The 20,364-nt window shown below is 40.7% G+C and overlaps 1 protein-coding gene across 1 annotated transcript in view; it reads left to right on the top strand.

The window, feature by feature from the left end:
• Window positions 1-20,364, top strand: part of APP (amyloid beta precursor protein) — a 135,541-nt gene that overhangs the window by 26,521 nt on the left and 88,656 nt on the right. The window contains 1 exon segment of the mRNA XM_032219515.1: window positions 18,965-19,132. Coding sequence (XP_032075406.1) covers window positions 18,965-19,132 — 168 coding nt within the window.

Here is a 20,364-nt window from a genome sequence, read left to right as displayed (position 1 = left end):
TATTGGATTTTGAGTTATAAATTGGATATCACAGACAGTCAGGTACATTCAGAACAAACATAGCACTGGGTTTAATTATAGTGTAATGTAGAATATAAATAGAAGTGTTTATTTGTATTTAATTATACAGTTGTACATTTCTACCCCAGGGGGTAGTGGATATAATGCCTTCTTAGGGCTTCATCAGAGGTGGGTTCCTACTGTAGGAAGTAGGTAGTAACTCAGATGGCCACACCCCCAAACCAGTTCTATCAGTGCCACTGTAGGCTCCGCCATCTTGTTTTTTGCTTCTGTGCAGGGGCAGAAGCAATTTTTTACTACTGTGCATGCGCAAATAGCATGCATCAAGCATGCGGGAAGCATGTGTGTGCCCAAGTGTATCCCTGAGCAAACCGGCAGTAGAAGAAGCCAGAACCCACCGCTGGGCTTCATGTTGTTGGATAGATGGGAAAGAACAGCTGAACCTGAACCCTGATCAGTTGAAGTTACTGTTGATTCATTAGGACTCTGTGGGCTTCACAGTTACTCCTGGCTGAGTAAGCACTATCCATCAAGGAGCAGGTTTCTTTGTGGGTGTGGGGGGGGGGAGGTCCCTCATAGTACTTGTTTCTAAAGCTCTACTCAGAGCAGCAACATTTGTCTTAGCTGGTGTAGCAGTTGTTGCTTTACTTAGAGCAGGAGAACTTTAGAACAGTACCCAGCTAGAATACACTGTAATGCACTTTAGTTGAAATTGCAGTTAAACACTTCTTAGAAACTACATCTGGGTTGCCAGCATTGTGAGCATATTATATTGAGTAGTTGCTGTTTGTTTTCTAGATCTAATTTAAGGTGCTGGATTTCTTTTGTAAAGGCATTTTTTGTATTGATACTTGAATGCCTTCAGGACTGATTAGCTCAGTCACTATCAGCTAATCAAGTTGATCAACCAAGGAAAAAATTCTATTAATCCACTACTTCGGAGAGATTCAGGGTCTGAAGTGAGGCAGTGCTGCTTTTCTGTATCTGTTGGTTTGTTCTACACAGTGTTGTAGAACTATCCTGGAGATGTTTTGTTGATTTTTAAAAAAGACTGAGCTGTTTCAGATAACCTTCCTCTGATTTGTTGTGCCTCCTTTATATTTACTATGTTTATTTTTTTAAAAAAATATTATTGTATTTTTTTATCTGTGTACTCTGCATGCTTTCAATTGTATTTTCTCTATGGAAGCAACTAAGAATAATTTATATTATATGAATAATAATATAATAAGTAATAATTCACATATATTGAAAGAAAATATTGCTCAAGGATGGATGTAACTGTTCCTGGTTGATTTTTGAAATGTCTACTATAAAACTGAGAAAATGGAACATTATTTTTCTACTAAACAATATATGGTCTACTGTTAATAACATGTTAAGCCAATATTTTTCAATCTAGCAGCTTTAACTTTCTTTAAGACTTTAATTCCTAGAATTCCCCAGACAGCATCATTCTTATAAAGTTAAAGAATGGCTGAATTACATATGAAAGCTGAAAACCCATGTGGTTTTTTATTGAAAAAAAAAATTAAAACCAAAAATATCCACTAGAAAGCCTTCATTTTCTCTTTTCTTCCTAGACAAGGGTCTAGGAAGGAAGCATATTTGGGGGGAAGGGGGAAAATGATTTCATCTTCTTAAAATACACAAAATGAATGCATAATGGTTCCTTTTTTACATCAATTATTTAGTAAAAGGCACAAGTGAAACTAATTATAATCCACAAAAGTAGGATTATTTCAGTATGAAAGTTAGTTTTATTATCCTAGCTTTGTACAGGGAAATTTATGAGACTTGAGAGAAGGTAACAGCAATATAGTCAAATTCTATTTATTTAACTGATTAGCAGTATCTAAGAGAATTTGGGAAGTTTGATTTCACAATACAGAAATGCCTGTCTGCCCATGCATGCAAATGTATCCCTCATCATTTTTCAGATGACTGATTTCATTGTTTATTTAAGATGGGGCAGAGCTCCAAGATCACAGTATAAATGCTACCCATATTATATATGGTCTTGAATTAAATCCCTAGAAACTCTTGTTGGAGAATTTAAATGGCTCAGAAAACCAAGATTATATTCTTCCTACCATCTACCATACTTTTCGGAGTATAAAACGCACCGTAGTATAGGACACACCAAGGTTTTGAAGAGGCAAATTAAAAAAAAGTAGGTAGGTAGATAGAGGGGTAGAGCGAGAGAAAGAGAGAGAGCAATACAGTAGGTAGGTAGAGAGAGAGAGTAGATAGATACGTACATACGTATGGAGAGAGAGAGAGAAAGAGAGAGAGAGAAATACAGTAGGTAGTTAGGAAGAGAGAGAGGTAGATGTTTCCAGATTTATTTATCCATGTACTGGAGAAGAAAACCGCTGACAATCTGCACCACCTAAGACTTTGTTTCTGTTGGCACAGCACTTGATCGATCTAATTCTCATCAATCACTCTAACTAAAAGCTTTATGAAAGGGGATTTTTTTTTTTTTTTTAGCATTCTGCAAACCTCCCAAAAACGGCCCATTTTTTTGTGAAAACAGGCCCGTTTTCCCCCCCAAAAGGCATGAATAGCCTTTGGAGGGCTTGCAGAGTGCTCCTGGGGAGGAGGGTGGAACGAGCAAAAAATGACCCTTTTTTCACTCATTTCTGCCCTCCCCAGCCCCCAGGACCTCTCTGAGAGCTTTCTACAAGCTATGCACGGCCATTTGGTGAAGGGGCGGGGCTTCAGGAGGCAAAAAATGCTATATTCGATGTATAAGATGCACCCAGATTTTGAGCCTTTTTTTTTTTTTGAGGGAAAAAGGTGCATCTCATACTCCGAAAAATATGGTATGTTCTCCACTTTTAAGTATGAATTCTGATTTATGGAGATTATAGAAATAACAATTCTAAGAGGCAACTGGAAATATGTTGAAAGAAAAATCTGTTGTGAACATATGAGCTAATCTTTCCTGTATTCTCTTGGCTGACATACTTCAACACCAAACTTGCAACATTTCATTTTCCCTTCTTTTATTGGCACTGGGCTTTTAATTGAAACCTCACTCATCCGTATGGAGAGTTAAATACTGATTGTGTTCTAAAGAGAAATGTGAGTAATAAAAAGACAACCAGAGATTTAACAAAATAAGCTCACTTGGGTAGTATTAAGTGAAAAATAGCTTAAAATAATTTAACCTTCTCCAGTGACAGCATGTAGATTGTGGTAATCAATGGTGCTATACATTTAATAAAGAAAAAGACTATTTTTGGTCTAGAAACTTAAATGTAACCTAACTTCTTTTTCTCAAAAGAATTGTTGGTCAAATCCAATATGTCAAAGCATCTGCCTGGTTTTAGGCAGGAGGGAATCTTTGTAAAAACTGCCCACCATTTTATTAGTCTATCATAAGCAAAACTAGAGAACAGCTATTTAAATGTGTTGTATCAAATAGGCAACAAATATTTGGCACAAGCTACAGGATGTGCGTGTTAAATGATCATGCAACTCGACATCTGATCTGGATGTATCTATGTCATTAACTGGACATCTGCAAGACTCCAAATATAGTGTTAATCTAGTAGAAAAATACTGAAAACATGTTGAATAAGAGCAGTGTTACATGAGAATAATGTTAATATTAAACTTTTTAGTAGCAATTAACTCGTCTACCTTCTAATGGTGCAAGCCTACTGGTATCAAATCAGTGGGAGGGAATAGTAAGTTGTCTGAAGTTATATATACCATCAAAATGAACTTGCAAACTCCTATGGAGTTTAATGAGGATATTAAATGGAAAGTTTGTTTGTATTCTGTTATTTTGAAGAGAATAGAAGAATACGTTTGTTGCTTTTTCTTGCATTCCTTTAGTCCTTGTGCCAAATTTAAGTAATGTACAATAAATTTATATTATTGAACTGATCTACAGTTATTCTAGGAAGAATTACAAATTCAGATTGGCAATTATCTGATTTAATTAAAGTTATTATAATGAACAGAATTCCTGGAAGTAACATTATTGGATATGTAGAGATTTATTTATAAATATAGGTAGTCCTTGTTTAGTGTTGATAATTGGGCCTGGCAATTCCGTTGCTAAGTGAAATGATTGTTAAGTGGGAAAATATATGACTGTAGGTGACTGCTTTCCTTTTCCCTTTTCCCTGGGGTGAGCAATCCTTTTGGATTGCTCACCCCAGCAGGGCTGAGATTAAAATTGACAAGATTAATCTGTTTCACACCTCCCTTTTTTTGCCTCTAAACCATTTTTCCGCTCTTTGCAACACTTATGCGGATGCTGGGATAATTAACAAGGATATTAATGTTGTATTTACATTTATTGAAGAAGGAACTACAAGAGAGTCAGAAAGCACCATTGCAGAATGCACATTGAAAGCAATGCACTGTCTCTGGCAGATGCAAACATCCCACTGTATTTCCTATTATGTGTCTGCTTACTCTCTTATAATACCTTCTGAAATCTCTCTGCTTTGCTCTGCAGAGGGGAAGTGGGGAGTCAAGAACAGGAGCGATTATCTGAAAAAATCACTTCTTGTTTTTCCTTCTTCAATAAAATTATACCACTACTTACTATATTCTGAATATCAATACTGACTGGTTCATGCAATTAGACCAAGAAAAAGCACACAAGCACACACCCAAAGGTTCCATGAAAAAAGTTAGAGAATGTTAGCAGTTAATTAAAGGGACTGTGAAAATACACCATATGAACATTCTGTGATAGTCAGAAGTGCTTAAGGTAAATGTAAAGGTTCCCCTCGCACATATGTGCGAGTCATTCCTGACTCTAGGGGGCGGTGCTCATCTCCATTTCAAAGCCGAAGAGTCAGCACTGTCCGAAGATGTCTCCATGGTCATGTGGCCAGCATGACCAAACACCAAAGGCGCACGGAATGCTGTTACCTTCCCACAAAAGGTGGTCCCTATTTTTCTGCTTGCATTTTTGCATGCTTTCAAATTGCTAGGTTGGCAGAAGCTGGGACAAGAACGGAGTTCACTCTGTTACGCAGCGCTAGGGATTCAAACTGCAGACCTTTCTGATTGACAAGCTCAGCGTCTTAGCCACTGAGCCACTGTGTCCCTCTCAGAAGTGCCTATGTCTATGCAATAGAAGTATGCACTTTTTATAACAATGAGTTGTGAAGTTGTGTTAAGCAATATGTATTATATGTTTCCTCCTTGATCTGGGTTTTGTATGATGAGATCTGAACCACTGGAGGTAAAAAAGGCATTTTTCTTCCCTCAGCAACAACAACAAAAGGATTCCTTTTGGACTATGACAGCTTTTTCATTGGAGCCTAATGAAAGCATAGCAAAAGTTGATTGGTGACTAAAGGAAGCTTTTTCTGTTCATACCTTTGCTTTCAAAAGCTCCAATGGAGCATTTCATAATTTTCAGTAACAATTCTTTCTTAATTTCTTCTGTGTATCCTCTTTTCCCACCTGTCCTTTTCCAGAGTGAGTTTGCAGGATGGTCCAGAGATGGTATTATCACAGCCAATTGGCCTCGAGACTGGGTTGAAGCTGAAGCCATGCCTCTAGGCTCCTCTCCTCTGACCCCAGTTTCAATCCAGTCTGGCCAAAAAGAGGTTGAAAATTCTTGACTCCTGATCTGATTCAACTTTTCTGGACCATCCTCGACTCAGCTTGTTTCCTTCTCACAAGGAGACCCTTCCTTCACCTCCCAGTAAGTCCTGCCGATAGCTGTGGGTTTTTCCAGCTACTTGAGGGTTAAATCTCAAGGCTTGGAGGCTCTGGTGGCTGGGTCGCTGTCCTGGGAGCCATTTTGGCTGGTGATCACGTGGAGCCTTGAGAGGGCAGATCGGCACCGGTGGGGACTAAAGGGCTCTGGTTTTCACCCTGATGGCCCAGAAGCCTAAAAGAGAGTACGCCTCACTGCAGCAGCATTAAAAGAGGGCATAGAAGAACGCGTGGACCGCGCGAAGGCCGCAAAAGCCTTAGGAACGGCAGAGGTGGCTGGGAAGCAGTGCGGCAGCAGCAGACTCCCTGAGAAGCCGCAGCAATCCCAAAACGCGCCCCAGCGGTGTTTTAAAATTCGGGGCGCGCAACAAAAGGAGTGAGGACCTTGCCATTCTAGCTGCGGAGGTGGGGGTGAGGAGTGAATCGCAGGAAGCACGAGGAGTGGTCTTAAATAGTTGCATGATGGTGGGTAGATCCCCTTCTCCCCATGTCTCCTGGGGAGGGGACTTCCACCAGGCAACATCCCACTGCCTCTTCCAGGAGGCTTAAAGCCTCGGCTGACACTCGCCCTTCCCTTACCAGCCAAAGGGATGAAGCTAGGAGGGACGGCCTTGGTGAGAACTTTTTCCAGGGCAGAGAGTTGAGGGCTCTGCAGGGTAGGATCAGTCTCTCCCCCTCCAGGTCCAGGTCACCCCTAGGGAGCCCTTCCAGGCAGGATTCTCCCCCTAGGTCACCAGATTCCTTGAGGGAGTGCAGTGGGGAGGTTGCCCACCCCAGGCAGCAATGACAGACGGTTCTATAACATTGAACCAGATTTCTCTCAAGCATTGCAGATGCCCTCGGTGGATCCGCCGGTGGTGGCCTTGGCTGCCCCAGCATCGCTGGTACGCAAGGATGTGGCAGACAACCTGAAGGCAGAGGACAGGAAGGTGGAGATAATCCTCAGGAAGACCTTCCAGTCATCGGCTTGGGCCTTTAAGGCAGCGTCCTCCACCTCGTTTTTCAACTCTATGGCCATCCTTTCGATGGAGCAGATGCAGGCGTGCATTCCACCGGAGGACGTACGCCTACACCAGGACATCAACAAGTTGTGCAGTTGCTCAGTTCTCAGCTGACGCTACCTTAAATGCCATGAAGTTTGCTTCTAGGCCTTTGGTATTGTCTGTCGCGTCGCCTCCTGTGGCTCCGTGGCTGGCAGGCAGACAACAAAGAGAAGTGGCAACTAGCGACTGTTGCCTATGTGGGGGGGGGGGTTCCCTTTTTGGGACTTCCTTTGACCCCATCATGGTGGAGGATAAGAAAAAGAAGATGGCCCTTCCAACATCGACCAAGAAGGCAGAGCAGAGGTCCATGCCCTATTATCGCAGGTCAGCACAGCAACCACAGGAACAGGACACCCACCAGAGCAGATACCCGGGGGGCAGGGCAGATAGGCCATCCGACAGGGGATTAATAGGGACAGACCCCACTTCCAGCCTCAGGGCAAACGGCCCTTTTGAGGAAGGGTGGTCACCCCTTCCATGGGTCAAGTAGGTTGCCCTCAACCCCACCCATTGGCGGCCGCCTAGCTCTGTTTGCAGACGCTTGGGGAGAGATATCCACCGATGCCTGGGTCCTCAGTACAGTGACCCATGGTCTCTGCCTGGAATTCCTCTGCCTTCCCCCCAATTGTTTCCGGGTGTACTCCCCGGCCAAGAACGTTGACAAGCGCCAGCAGATGCGGCAGGCCATACAGCACCTGCTTGACATTGCGGCCATAGAGAGAGTCCCTGAGGACCAGGCGGGCAAAGGGTTTTATTCAAACCTGTTCCTAGTGCCAAAATCATCTGGGGGATGGAGAGCCATTTTAGACCTAAAGTTCCTAAACCAATTCTTAGTGTATAGACTTTTAAGATGGCTTCCCTCAAGTCCATTCGGGCGGGGATCCGGGAGGGGACTACATGGTATCCATTGATCTCACAGAGGCCTACCTGCACATCCCCATCCTCCCCGAGCATAGGTGTTTTCTCCGTTTCTCCTTCTTAGGGCCTCACTACCAGTACAGGGCTCTACCGTTTGGGTTGGCTTTGGCCCCCAGGACCTTTACCAAGGTGTTAGCGGTAGCGGCCGCCCATCTGAGGGAGATTCCCATCAGGCTTTTCTGCTACCTGGATTACATCCTTGTCCAGGAGGAGTCTCCTGCTCACACTAGATCAGACCTCCAGCAGGTCATTGACACCCTTCCAGGGCTTAGCGTTCTCGATTAATTTCGAGAAGAGTACTCTCCCCATCTACCCGAATCCTACACCTGGGCGTGGTGATTGATTCCCGGTTGGGTCGAGGGTTTCTTTCCCCAGGTCGCAGGTCCAGCTTGTTGAAATTAATTAACCAGATCCGGAAGGATCGTTGTGTTTCCGTAGTCCTTCTTTCCAGCTTGCTGGGAAAGTTCATCTCATGCATCGAAGTGGTCCCGTGGGCGCGACTACATGCCAGGATGCTCCAATGCAGACTGCTGCCATATCAGAGGGCTGATTCCAGCAACTCAACGCTCAAGGTACCAGCGACGCCGCAGGTGCTGATATCTCTCAAGTGGTGGATGTCCCCAGCTTTGCTCAAGGGCTGTGAATTCAAGGAACAAGAGTGCCTCATACTGACAACGGACACCAGCCTGTTGTGTTGGGGGGCGGCCCTAGGCTCCCAGCTGGCACAGGGCCGGTAGTCAAAGAACAACCTTCAACACAACATAAATTGGCTGGAGCTTCGGGCAGTCCACCTTGCCCTACGATGGTTCCAAACCTCAGTAGAAGGTCATCACGTCTTCGTCTTAACAGACAACGTTGCAGCAAAGATGCATATAAATCAACAGGGGGGCACACGATCCAGAGCATTGCACACCGAGGCGATGTCGCTGGAATACTGGGCAGAGAAACACTTGCGGTCCATCCGAGCAGAACACATCACCGGCGTCGACAACCATCAGGCGGACTGGCTGAGCCGGGAGATGGTAGACAACGGAGAGTGGAGTCTGTCCAAGAAGCTCTTCCAGAGGATCTGCCAGAGGTTCGGGAGACCAGTGGTGGACCTGTTCGCCACTCCATCCAACGCTCAGCTGCCGTGGTTCTTCTCTCAGTTCCCAGCTCGGGGAACAGAAGGGGTCAACACCCTTCGCTCCAAGTGGCTGGTCAGGCTGCTGTAAGCTCCCCCCCCACCTCTCCTTCCCGGAGTCATCCAGAAGGTAGTCAGAGAGCAGGCCAAAGTAATCCTAGTGGCCCCCTACTGGCCCAGGAGGGCTTGGTTCATGGACCTGCTGAGTCTGTCGGCAGGGAAACCATGGAGGATTCCACGGGGGGAGGTGAGATTGCTACAGGGGAAGTTGGTCCATCCAGATCCACGGTGGCTCCAACTGGCCATGTGGAGATTGAGCAGGAGCGCCTGAGAAGCGCCCTCCTGTCCCAAAAGGTGATCAGAACCATTGAGGTCTCCCGCAGACAGTCAACCAACAGGATTTACGATTCCACTTAAGAGACGCTTGTCTCCTGGTGCCAGGCCACCCACGTGACCCCCCTCCAGGGCCACGGTCCCTCAAGTCCTGGATTTCCTTCAGAAGGGTCTGGACAAGGGCTTGTCCCTAGCCACGGTTAGGAGACAGTTGACGGCACTGGCCACACTGCTACTGGGGAGGGGCCCACTCCGCTACCTCGTTTGCCCTTAGTTAAGAGATTCCTCAAGGGGGCGGCCCACCTTCGTCCACCTCCAGTCCACAGATTTCCTACATGGCACCTTCCCATGGTGCTAAGGGCCCTTGTGGTTGAGCCTTTTGAACCACCCCGGATGGTTAGCCGGACGCTCCTCGCTTGTAAGGCTGTGTTCCTAGTGGCTATCACCTTGGCTAGGCGAGTCTCGGAGCTGGGGGCTCTCTCCTCCGGGGAGGATCTATGCACATTTCATAATAACAGGGTAGTGCTGGACCCAGCTTTCCTGCCAAAGGTAAACACGATCTTCCACCGAGTGCAGGAAGTGGTTCTTTCGGACTTCTGCCTAGACCCGACCAGGGGACACAGTTGGCACCATTTAGATGTAAGAAGGGCCTTACGGATTTACCTAAGGTGGACAGCGGAGTTTTGTAGGTCTGAGGCTCTCTTTGTATCCTTCCAACCCTTGTCGCTAGGAAAGAGGGTCTCCCCGTCCACCATTAGCCGGTGGATCCGTCTGGCCATTGTCCTCACCTACGAGGTGCAGAACTTGCCAGTTCCGGCCAGCATCATGGCCCACTCCACTAGGAGTGTGGCCACCTCAGTGGCCTGGGCCTCCCAGGCCCCTATAGAAGACATCTGCAGGGCAGCGATGTGGAAATCCCCGTTGCCCTTCATCCGGCACTACATGTTGGATGCCTTTGCATTTTCCAATGTGGTGTTCGGCCGCAGGGTGGTGCAACAGGTCCTGTTGGATCAGTGAGGGCCCACTCTTGGGAATAAACTTGAGTATGTCCCATCTCTGGACCGTCCTGCAAACTCACTCTGCAAAATGACAGTTAGATAGACAGTATTGGGGACTGGAGGTGTCTCCTTTGTGACTTTTTCTCAGGATCTCGGGAGCTCATACTTCATTGAAACTGGAGTCAGAGGAGAGGAGCCCAGAGGCGTGGCTTCAGCTTCAACCCAGTCTCATGGCCAATTGGCTGTGATAATACCATCTCTGGCCCATCCTGCAAGCACCTCTTAAAATAACAGTTCAGGTAAGACCAACTGCCATTTTCTTTTATAATTGGAATTGGTCTATTTCAATAAAGGCATTTTATCAGACAAGACTATAATATGGTATTCTTTAAATGCTGTTGAACTCCGTGAGTTTTCTTTTACATGTTAAATGAATGGTTGTGCGGCAATATCCTTTCAGCGCCTAAACTGAGGAAATATAGCTACATGTTTTGACAGATAAGTTATGAAAAGCAAACAATGGTAAGGAAGTGAAATCTCTGTAGTGAAAATAGATGAACATCTAAAGAAACAAAATTTATCAAGGACTACAGAGGATCAGAGACAGATTATGAACAGGCCTATAACAATAAAGAAGTTTCTAAAACCATAGAAAAGATTAAAATAAGAAAGGAACCTATACCAGATGGAGTATCAAAAACGCTATTTTTGCTGGATTCCGTGCTAGCCACTGAGGATGTGCACAAATATGGAAGAACTGTTTATTTTGAGCTTGGAAAAAACATAGTCCAGAAACCTGCTGGGCTGTTTCAGATCAACCATGGATTTGCAGAATAGAAACTTTGAACATTTTTTTTATTGGTGGTTTTGAGTGAGACAAAATTCAGACAAAGTGAATATTGTAAGGCTGGTGCATGTTGCATCCTTTCTCCCTCCTTTTTTCAGCAGCTCCCAGAATGAACACACTATATTGACTCATCAGCTTCTCTTCTGAGAAAAAGATGCACTCATGTTCTTTTTTTTAAAGTTTTTTTTATTTTTTATTTTCAAAACAAACACAACACATAAAATCTTCCTTTTTAACATACTGTAGAAAGTGTATCAGTTGGTTACAAAAGACTTTTATGCATTTCTTCCACAGTCATCAATCATAATTCATATTAACTCAAGTATTTAACTGAGATCTATTTATACATATTACCATCATCATACCCCTATTTTCATTTGATTATAATTGTTTAAATGTCCTTCATCATAAAATATACCAAGATTTAATACATAACCACATACTGGCATTTCATTTACTATTTCTAAAATCCTCCAATGACACTAAATCCTTATATGCTATTCTAGCTAAACATCCATAATATTTAGTAACAAAGTTTTCTATTCTTCTTTCCAAATCACTGTTTACAATTTACATCTAATTTCCTTATGTTGTACCCATACATATATATACATTATCATTATCCCTCCTTTATTTAACTATATCCTGCATCATATCATTTTCCCCCCTAGTAATCAAGACTTAACTGAATCTAACTTAATTCTTTTTTTATTATTATTAACCTTTATATATACTCCAAAAGGGTTTCTACCCTTTCATGGGTACCATTCAGTATTTATATCCATTATTACTTATCATAACACTAGACATTGTATACATTATCATTAACATTGCCGAGGTGGCGCAGTGGTTAGAGTGCAGCACTGCAGGCTACTTCAGCTGACTGCAGTTCTGCAGTTCGGCCGTTCAAATCTCACCAGCTCAGGGTTGACTCAGCCTTCCATCCTTCCGAGGTGGGTAAAATGAGGACCCAGATTGTTGGGGCAATCTGTAAACCGCTTAGAGAGGGCTGAAAGCCCTATGAAGCGGTATATAAGTCTAACTGCTATTGCTATTGCTAACTATATCTATTATCACTAAATTTCGCTAAGTTTAACTAGTTTTAAATTATACTCTTCCATCTATCAACCTGTATCTTTCCAGTAACAAAACAATGTCATATCTTCTGCCATTTGTGGCATCAGTCCTCTAATCAATCTCCTTAATCAACTTTGTATGGATTACTCTTAGCAACTCTTTGCTTATAATATCTCTCATGTAATTTCAATGCCCTTCTTCTGTTTCCTTAATCAGCTTATCTTTGATTATCGGTGGTGTTATAAAAACTATTGCTAATAAGTTTTTTCTCTTTAATTCCATAAATTCTTTTATTTTTTTCCTCTTCTGTATCTTCCCATTTGGGGTAGGATTCCCCTCCATTTAATGCCTCTTTCAGTATTCCAACATCTTCAACATCTCCATCATATTTTACTGTTACATGCACTAAGTAATCCAACTTCTTCTCTATCCTCTCACTTGTATTTGATAATTTCTGTATTTCTGAGAGTATCTTTTGCAGACTTAAAGCTTCTTTCTTTTTTTGAAGAAAAGTGTTTATTTTAACATGCTATTTTCTATGTACAAAGATCTCATTTTGGAGAGTGGTTCAGGAAAAATGTGAAATATGTGAAGTCCAAAATATATTGCACAGACTGTAGACTTTTTCCAGCTACAGAATAATGGCTCAGTAAAATAGGTAATACATAATCCACATACAGTTCAATTCTCTGAGGCATACTGACATTGTGCTAATGGATAGCTTGTCATCCATAGGCTAGTCTTCAATTTATGACAATTTGCTCCAGCTGCTCGCGGAGAATCGCACAGGCGCTGTATGTGCCATATGCCTGCGTGCAAGTGCAGAAGCCTTCAAAGTCCGATAAGGAGTGCGGGCGGGCCCTTCGGCGTTCCTGGAAGTTACTTCCGGGTTCACCGACCAACCGGTCCACGTGGACCACCGCGGACCGGTTTAAACCCACCCCTGCCACCCAGGTACTTATTGCAATCTGGACACAACAGCAGCCCATTTGTACTTGCAACTGGTTGACAGATGCTCTGCAATTACGTGATCACAACTTGGAATCTTCTTTACCAGCTTCCCCAGAAAGTCAATGGTGATAGGGAAGGTTGCCAAGCTTCTACTGCCTGCTAAGAGAATACTCTCTAGTCTCAGGGGCTGGCTAGAAAAAGTGTAGCAAAACAGTTGGATTTTATAATTGCATCACTTTGCAACACAAATTCCACTCCAATTTTGGTCAAAAGTTAAAGACTATCTGTAATGCAATTGCCTATGGTATATAGACACAGCCTTCATATAGTATTACAAAGAGTAATCCTACTATTGAAGACTGGCTCAAAGAGTAATCTACTACTATTCTACTATGTAATATTCTACTATTGAAGACTGGCTTTTCAATAATACTTCCAGAACAAGTTGTAGAAATCCATTGTTCTTTCCACGCTAAATTTTATACAGGAACCATAGGTGGTATTCAGCTGGTGTTCTCTGGTTTGGTTGAAGCGGTAGCTCTACCCTCCTACCCCAATGTAATTCATGAGCACTGTACTCAAGGCAATGCTCATGTGCAGAGGAGGCATGTGTGAGCGAAGCCCGCGCATGCTCACATTTGAGAACTGGTAGCGAAGGTAAGTGAATCCCAGCTCTGACAGGAACATCAGTGGACTAGGTACCGTGTTTTCCCGAAAATAAGACATGCCCTGCTAATAAGCCCAATCAGGCTTCTCAGAGCATGCACCATAATAAGCCCTCCCCCCAAAACAAGCCCACCCCCAATTATTTAAGCGCATGCGCAACGAGTCCCCATTATTACCACTGTACCACCTACCAGTACAGCTTGCGGGGCAAAAAGAGGGCTCACAGCAAAAACAGCGGTAGGCAAAGCAAAGTGCTTCCACCTCCCATCCTTCCCTCACACACAAAAAGAGCCCGCCGCAAAAACAGTGGCAGGCAAAACAAAGTGCTTCCATCCCCCACCCTTCCCTCCCGCGCGAAAAGAGCCTGCTGCAAAAAGAGCGGCAGGCCAGCAATGTGATCACCCCCTTCCGCCTGTTCCTTGCGCAAAAAAATACCATCCACCCCAATGGTAAAGGCAGCCTACCTGGTTCCCTTCCCCGCCGTCCCTTTAGCGAGAGGTGGCAGGTGGGGGGGGGAGAAGCGAGGCGCGCCTCTTACATTTCCAGGTCTGTTGCATTCCTTGCCCTTTTACCTATTGAATCCCCTTGTAAAAAAAACCTCATGATTTCAACCCAATTTGGTTGTGGTCAGAAGCATTCATGACCAGAGGTTCTACAATACATTCAAAGTGACAATAAAGTTATTCTAAATCTCTAAGTCTAAGTATTCTTGTGCAAAAACTGTTTGAAATCCTTTTAACAAATCAGCTGGAAGAAAAGATTTGACTTTCTCTTGATTCTGCTGTTGCTGCCCAGGCAACAAGTGATATAATTTTTCCTTTTGCTATTCTAATAGGGTTATGTTAAGAAGTGCACAACTAATCTCTTTTAAAGCAGACTTATAGATTGTTTGTCAGCTGAATACAAACCAGTTCTTCATTAGCAAATAAGATATAAATTTGCATAACCATTCTTTTAAATAATCTGTTCTCTAATGGAATTGCTATCTTTAGCAATCTTGCTCAAGGGGATAAGGATAAGAAATTCCTACATCATACATAATTCTTCAGCTAGGACAGATATGAATACATTCTTTGTTCTCCAAATTATATATCTTGTTCTCTGGTAATAATATTTGAGAGGAAGTCAAGTAACCTTTATCATTTTGCTTATTTTTAACATACTTTATAGTTAATGTACTGCTTGGGGATATTGATATGTAGCTTATTTATGCTGAAAACCTAAGCAGGTAGGAATGAGGCTGTGAAACTCATCATCAATTACATTCAAGTAAATATGTGGTAATACATCACAAAATTACACATTTTAGATAGAGGTATAACAATTGTAAGGGTAACATATATATTTCTCAATTAATTAGGATATTAACCATCAAATAAACATTGACAACTAAGTGGTGATTTGTTATAACAGCAGTGTTATTTTTCTTTTGGTTAATTGAATTATTAAAACAAGTCTTGAACACAGAGTGGCTGTTTCATAGCACTAAGAACTGGCTAGCATTTCCTAATTAAGTATTCAGTATATTTACTATTCCACATTAGTTATCAGTTGTGTTGAGTTAAATGTTTGCTGACATGTGGTTATCTAGATGCAATTATTGGACATTTTAAGTTGTGCAGAAGAGATGTAGATCATAATACTGCTTAATGTGCATTAATATTTCCTCATATGACTCTTATATTCCAGTTTTCTATATTTACAGGGATTGATAACCAATGATACTGTAACATTTCAGTTTTAATCTAGTTACAGCATGAAACAGCATTTCACTATCAATATTTCTATCTCATGCAAAAAAAAACCCACATTAGCTGTTATCTTTAAATAAGGCTTGAATGTAATTTAACTCTGAAAATTGATAACAGAATTGTTTTCTCATTGGCATTTTTTCCTCTGGTTTATATACTGAATATTATTCCCTTACTCTGAGGTGATTGTAGGTATAAGCCTTTTTTCTTATTATATTTTTAATAACAGTTTAGCAATCATTCTCCCCATTTGATTTCTCTGCTAAACAACATAAGTATATATCTTCAATTAGTTATATTTATCATACGTGTCCTTGTATACCTTTTTTAATTTGGTGTTTACTGGAATTTAATCTTTGATATTATGTATGTGAGAGAAAACAGTGACATCAGGCTTATTAGTGCCATAAAGGGACGCAGTGGCTCAGCGGTTAAGACGCTGAGCTTGTGGATCAGAAAGGTCAGCAGTTCGGCAGTTCAATCCCTAGCGCCACGTAATGGAGTCCGCTCCCATTACTTGTGCCAGCTTCTGCCATCCTAGCAGTTCAAAAACATGCAAAAATGTAAGTAGAAAAATAGGAACCACCTTTGGTGGGAAAGTAACAGCGTTCTGTGAGCCTTCAGCTTTTAGTGATGCCAGCCACATGACCATGGAGACTTCTTCGGACAGCATTGGCTCTTCGGCTTTGAAACGGAGATGAGCACCGCCCCCTAGGGTCGGAAACAGCTAGCACATATGTGCAAGGGGAACCTTTTCCTTTATATTAGTGCTTTCCACTGATGCATATTCTGTTATCACTCATCAACTGCCTATATGCGATAAAAGTTCTGTGAGGTTTTTCTTTTTAAAAATTAAACTGATGTTTTAATATCTGTTCTATACATTTTTGACATAGATCCAGAACTGTAATAGCATGTGGGAATGACCCTGAGGAAGGAGAGGAAGAGATTCTGCTTGGGCAACAATCAGACGAAAGAGGGAGGAGTCTGCAATTGCTTAACAGAGAAAATAATTTAGAATGGACCTGCCCTAAATAATTACACTCATAACAGACAGTGGGAAGTTTGTACTTTCAGATTTTCAAGATTCTGTTAATGAAGCCTTTCAGTGAATTGGGTCATCTGGTCATAGTTCCTTTCTGGTTTGCTTGGAAAGGCTGACAAGAACAAACCATACATATCTATTACTTTCAATGTATTGTTGTTGCATTATTGGGTACAAGACGAAGCACGACTTGTTAGGTGGGTGTCTTCTGAATATTTGGAGCTACAATCTGAGTGTGCTCCAATCAGTAGAACTACCGGTGATGCAGTATGGGCATTGGAGACCAAAATATCTGAAATGTATCAAGTTGCTGTAAGGAGTCTTTTTAGCAGTTTTTAATATTCGGAATTTGAGATGCCATAGGGATAATATTAAAATAGTCTGCTTCTTCCTTGTTATCTATATATCTCGTCTGTCTGTCTGTCTGTGTATCATCTATCTATCATATTTATATAGTTGCTCATCTCACTAAATGTAGGCAGCTTACAATCAACAATTAAAACAATATCATAGGCATTTAATTTAAAAATATGTATAAACAAGATCATTAAAATAAGATTGTGGGAGTACACTAATATAAATACAATACAACCATTACATAGACTTTCCAAGGGATAACAGGGATGGAGTTAACCTCACCTCTGAGTTTAGTTGTAGAGAAAGAAAGCTAACAAATAAAATCGCATGTATGAACACTACATATGTGCTATATATCTGCGTACCTAAGCAGGACATACAAACATATTTGTGCAATGACAATTTTATTGTTAATAATATGCACACATATACATAATTAGATACAATATATGGTAAGTTTTGCATGTTATAGAAATTGTTTTCAATCAATAATTACTTTTTTGTGACAGCAATTTAATATAGACCCTCTATCAACACTGCACAGTCTTTTGGGATGGTGTAGTGGTTAATCAAAGAAAAATGTTTATGTAGATTAAAGAAAACCATTAATCATGCTTCCTCTTTTGGTGTCCCATCTCATTGTTTTCATAAGGCATGTGTCTAGCATATGCCCAAGTCATTCTTTCTCAGTGATGAGTCTCCCAACAGTAGAACAGCTTAGCCCCAGCTATTTATTCCTGTGTAAATATGGTTCTTTAGGAAAGTATTTAGAGATGCTTGGACATATTTTTTGTTTTATTTTCCAAAAATGGAAAGATTGTTTCCATTTCCTGTCTTAATATTACCAATTTTAGAATAAAAAGTTATTAGCAAACTAGAATATTTCTGCCCTCCATTAACTGCCAGAATGCCCTTTTCCACTAATTCTACAACATCTGAACATAGTGTTCATGTTGGAGAGCCAATTTGGTGCTGTGTATATAAACATGTTTTCTTTTACTAAGTTATAAATGGATGAACTTGTATAACATTCCCAGGGCTCCTGAAGGTTTCCTGACTGGATCAGATACAGTGTACAAAGAAAAACAAAAACAAAATGCTGCCTTTTAAATACTTGAAGTATTATGTACTGAACCTTGATAGTAATCAATGTTTTAAGAAGATTAAAGATACGTTGATAAAGTCTAGGTGCCATGGCCCAACTCTGATTAGACAAATTGATGTGGTACCAGAATTTTTTAAAAAATCAACATTTAAAAATATGATCTTAAACTTCGATAAATTATATGTAAAAATAAATAAATAAATAAAATGGACTTGATGGGAAGTAGAAGTGGTTTTTATGTTTTGATTTTTGAAAACAAAACACAGTTTTGACTCACAGTGTGAAATAATATTGAAAGGCACATTGAAGGAAATTGTAAGGAAAATAGGCTATAGAAAATTGTTTTGGTATGTATAGTGCATTTTGATTCCAGACAAGTATTAGTGAAATTAATATTTTTCCTGCCCTGTTGCCAATAAATATACCATTTGAAATATTTTTAAAGATGCCATTACAAAACCAAATGAAGTCTGGTGGTTGTTTCCACATCAACATGCTTAATCAAACAATAAACTATCAGAGCACTATTTCCAATTTCGTTGTATTTAAGTACAAGGACAATAAAGATTATACTTATACTGTTGGTGTACCCTTATCAGCCTGATAAACAAACTTTATGCTTGTGTGCCCTTATCTACTAGAGTAGGTAAACAGTAATAGTCTGGAGGTTACAAGGCTATATCTAACCCCTATATATGAAGGGAGTAATATTTTGCCTTTACTTTTTTTTTAAAAAAAAGAACACTGAAAGTTTCAGTTATGTGGAAATGCTGTATGATGTGAACCCACAGATTCTTTTTCTCAGTCTAATCGAGCTTCCTCTGCTGTGTAGATTCTACTAGGAAATTATCTTTACAATGTAACTCAGGAGGATAAATGCTTCACAACAAATATACTCCACAATTGATGAATAATCTAAAATTTGATCTTGCTTAAAATCTCTTAATAATATGAATTTTTATACCCTACCAATTGTGTGCACAAGATTGCGATTGAAAAAAACATAATATTATCTATATCTGCTTCCAGGTGCCTACTGATGGAAATGCTGGCCTGTTGGCAGAACCTCAAGTAGCCATGTTTTGTGGCAAATCGAATATGCATATGAATGTTCAAAATGGAAAATGGGAATCTGATCCTTCTGGAACTAAGAGCTGCATTGCGACAAAAGAAGGGATTTTACAGTATTGCCAGCAAGTAAGTTTCTTTTTAAGCATGCACTTTTAAAAACATTTTTAGTATCAGATACCAAGGATACAAATCTTCCTCCAGCTTTTAAAGTGAAATATTCTGAAATCTTGTCTTTCAGACTAATATTTGATGCTAATAGTACTCATATCTTTTCTAAATAGTGTGTTCTTCTTTAATCTTGTTTCCACATTATGTCTTGTATCACTAAAGGACTGGCAGAAAACATTTCTCATTATTATAATGGATGCTGCATTTCCTCAGTTTCTCTGTGTGAAAAATTGTTGGCTCTGCAGTACTTAACGTTTGGTAGAAAAGATAAAAGAAAATGTGAATTATTGTCACATACAGTATATATCTCTGTGATGCTTTGTAATGGCATTGAAATAGCAAATTATTTTGATGGCCATTTATACACTACTTTCAAAGAAGAACAATTATTTTGTCATATGAATGGAATATTAATAGCTGTTTGGCTTATTAGAATGTTAAAATGATTCTCGTAAGAAGAATTATGATATTCAGATCATTGTTTTAATACTGACTTTTGTCATGTAACCGAGCTCTTTTAATTATTTGAAGCAGCCAAAGTATTTGATGAATACTTCTTAAAAGTAAAACTGAAAAACAGAAAGATGTCTCCACCATATAGCATAGGCCGAATATATGTTACCATTGACTCCAAAATCCATATACCTCAATCCTTTCCCTTTCTCTCCCCCATCCCAATCCATGCCCATATCATCTTACAAATACAGATGGCATAGAAGCTGTGGTATAGTTAAAGGTCTAATTAGAACCGGTCAGAGATAAGCTGTCTTTAATTGATGTAGAATCTGCTGAAAAAGAAATATAGTGTTATCTATTGTTACAGATCAGTCTGTGATTCATTTTTGTTTCATTCCTTCTGATCTGTTTTCTCCTTTTTTGCTGTGGGGTGGGGTGGGGTTGAGAAGACACCCAAGAGTCCAAGTATATCGAAAGTCTAAAAAAGTTTTGTGTGCTCCATTTTAAAATGAAAGGATATGTCAAATAATGAAAATGGATGAATTTTGAAAGCATCAATATGGTTATTTTGCAGAGCAGTCCCCAATTTGGTGACTTAAAAGTAATGTAGACCTTTCAATCGATATCTCATTATGCAGGGACCTATGGCACCTAGAATGATATTTTAAATCCTATTTTATTATTAATTTAACAAGTTGATTCTGTCCATCAAAATCTACATTGCAGATTAAGTC

The sequence above is a fragment of the Thamnophis elegans genome, chromosome 6 (assembly GCF_009769535.1).
Source record: "Thamnophis elegans isolate rThaEle1 chromosome 6, rThaEle1.pri, whole genome shotgun sequence".
NCBI classification, from domain to species: domain Eukaryota; kingdom Metazoa; phylum Chordata; class Lepidosauria; order Squamata; family Colubridae; genus Thamnophis; species Thamnophis elegans.
Note: the sequence above shows the minus strand (reverse complement) of the source record. Positions and strands in the feature narration are given on the sequence as shown.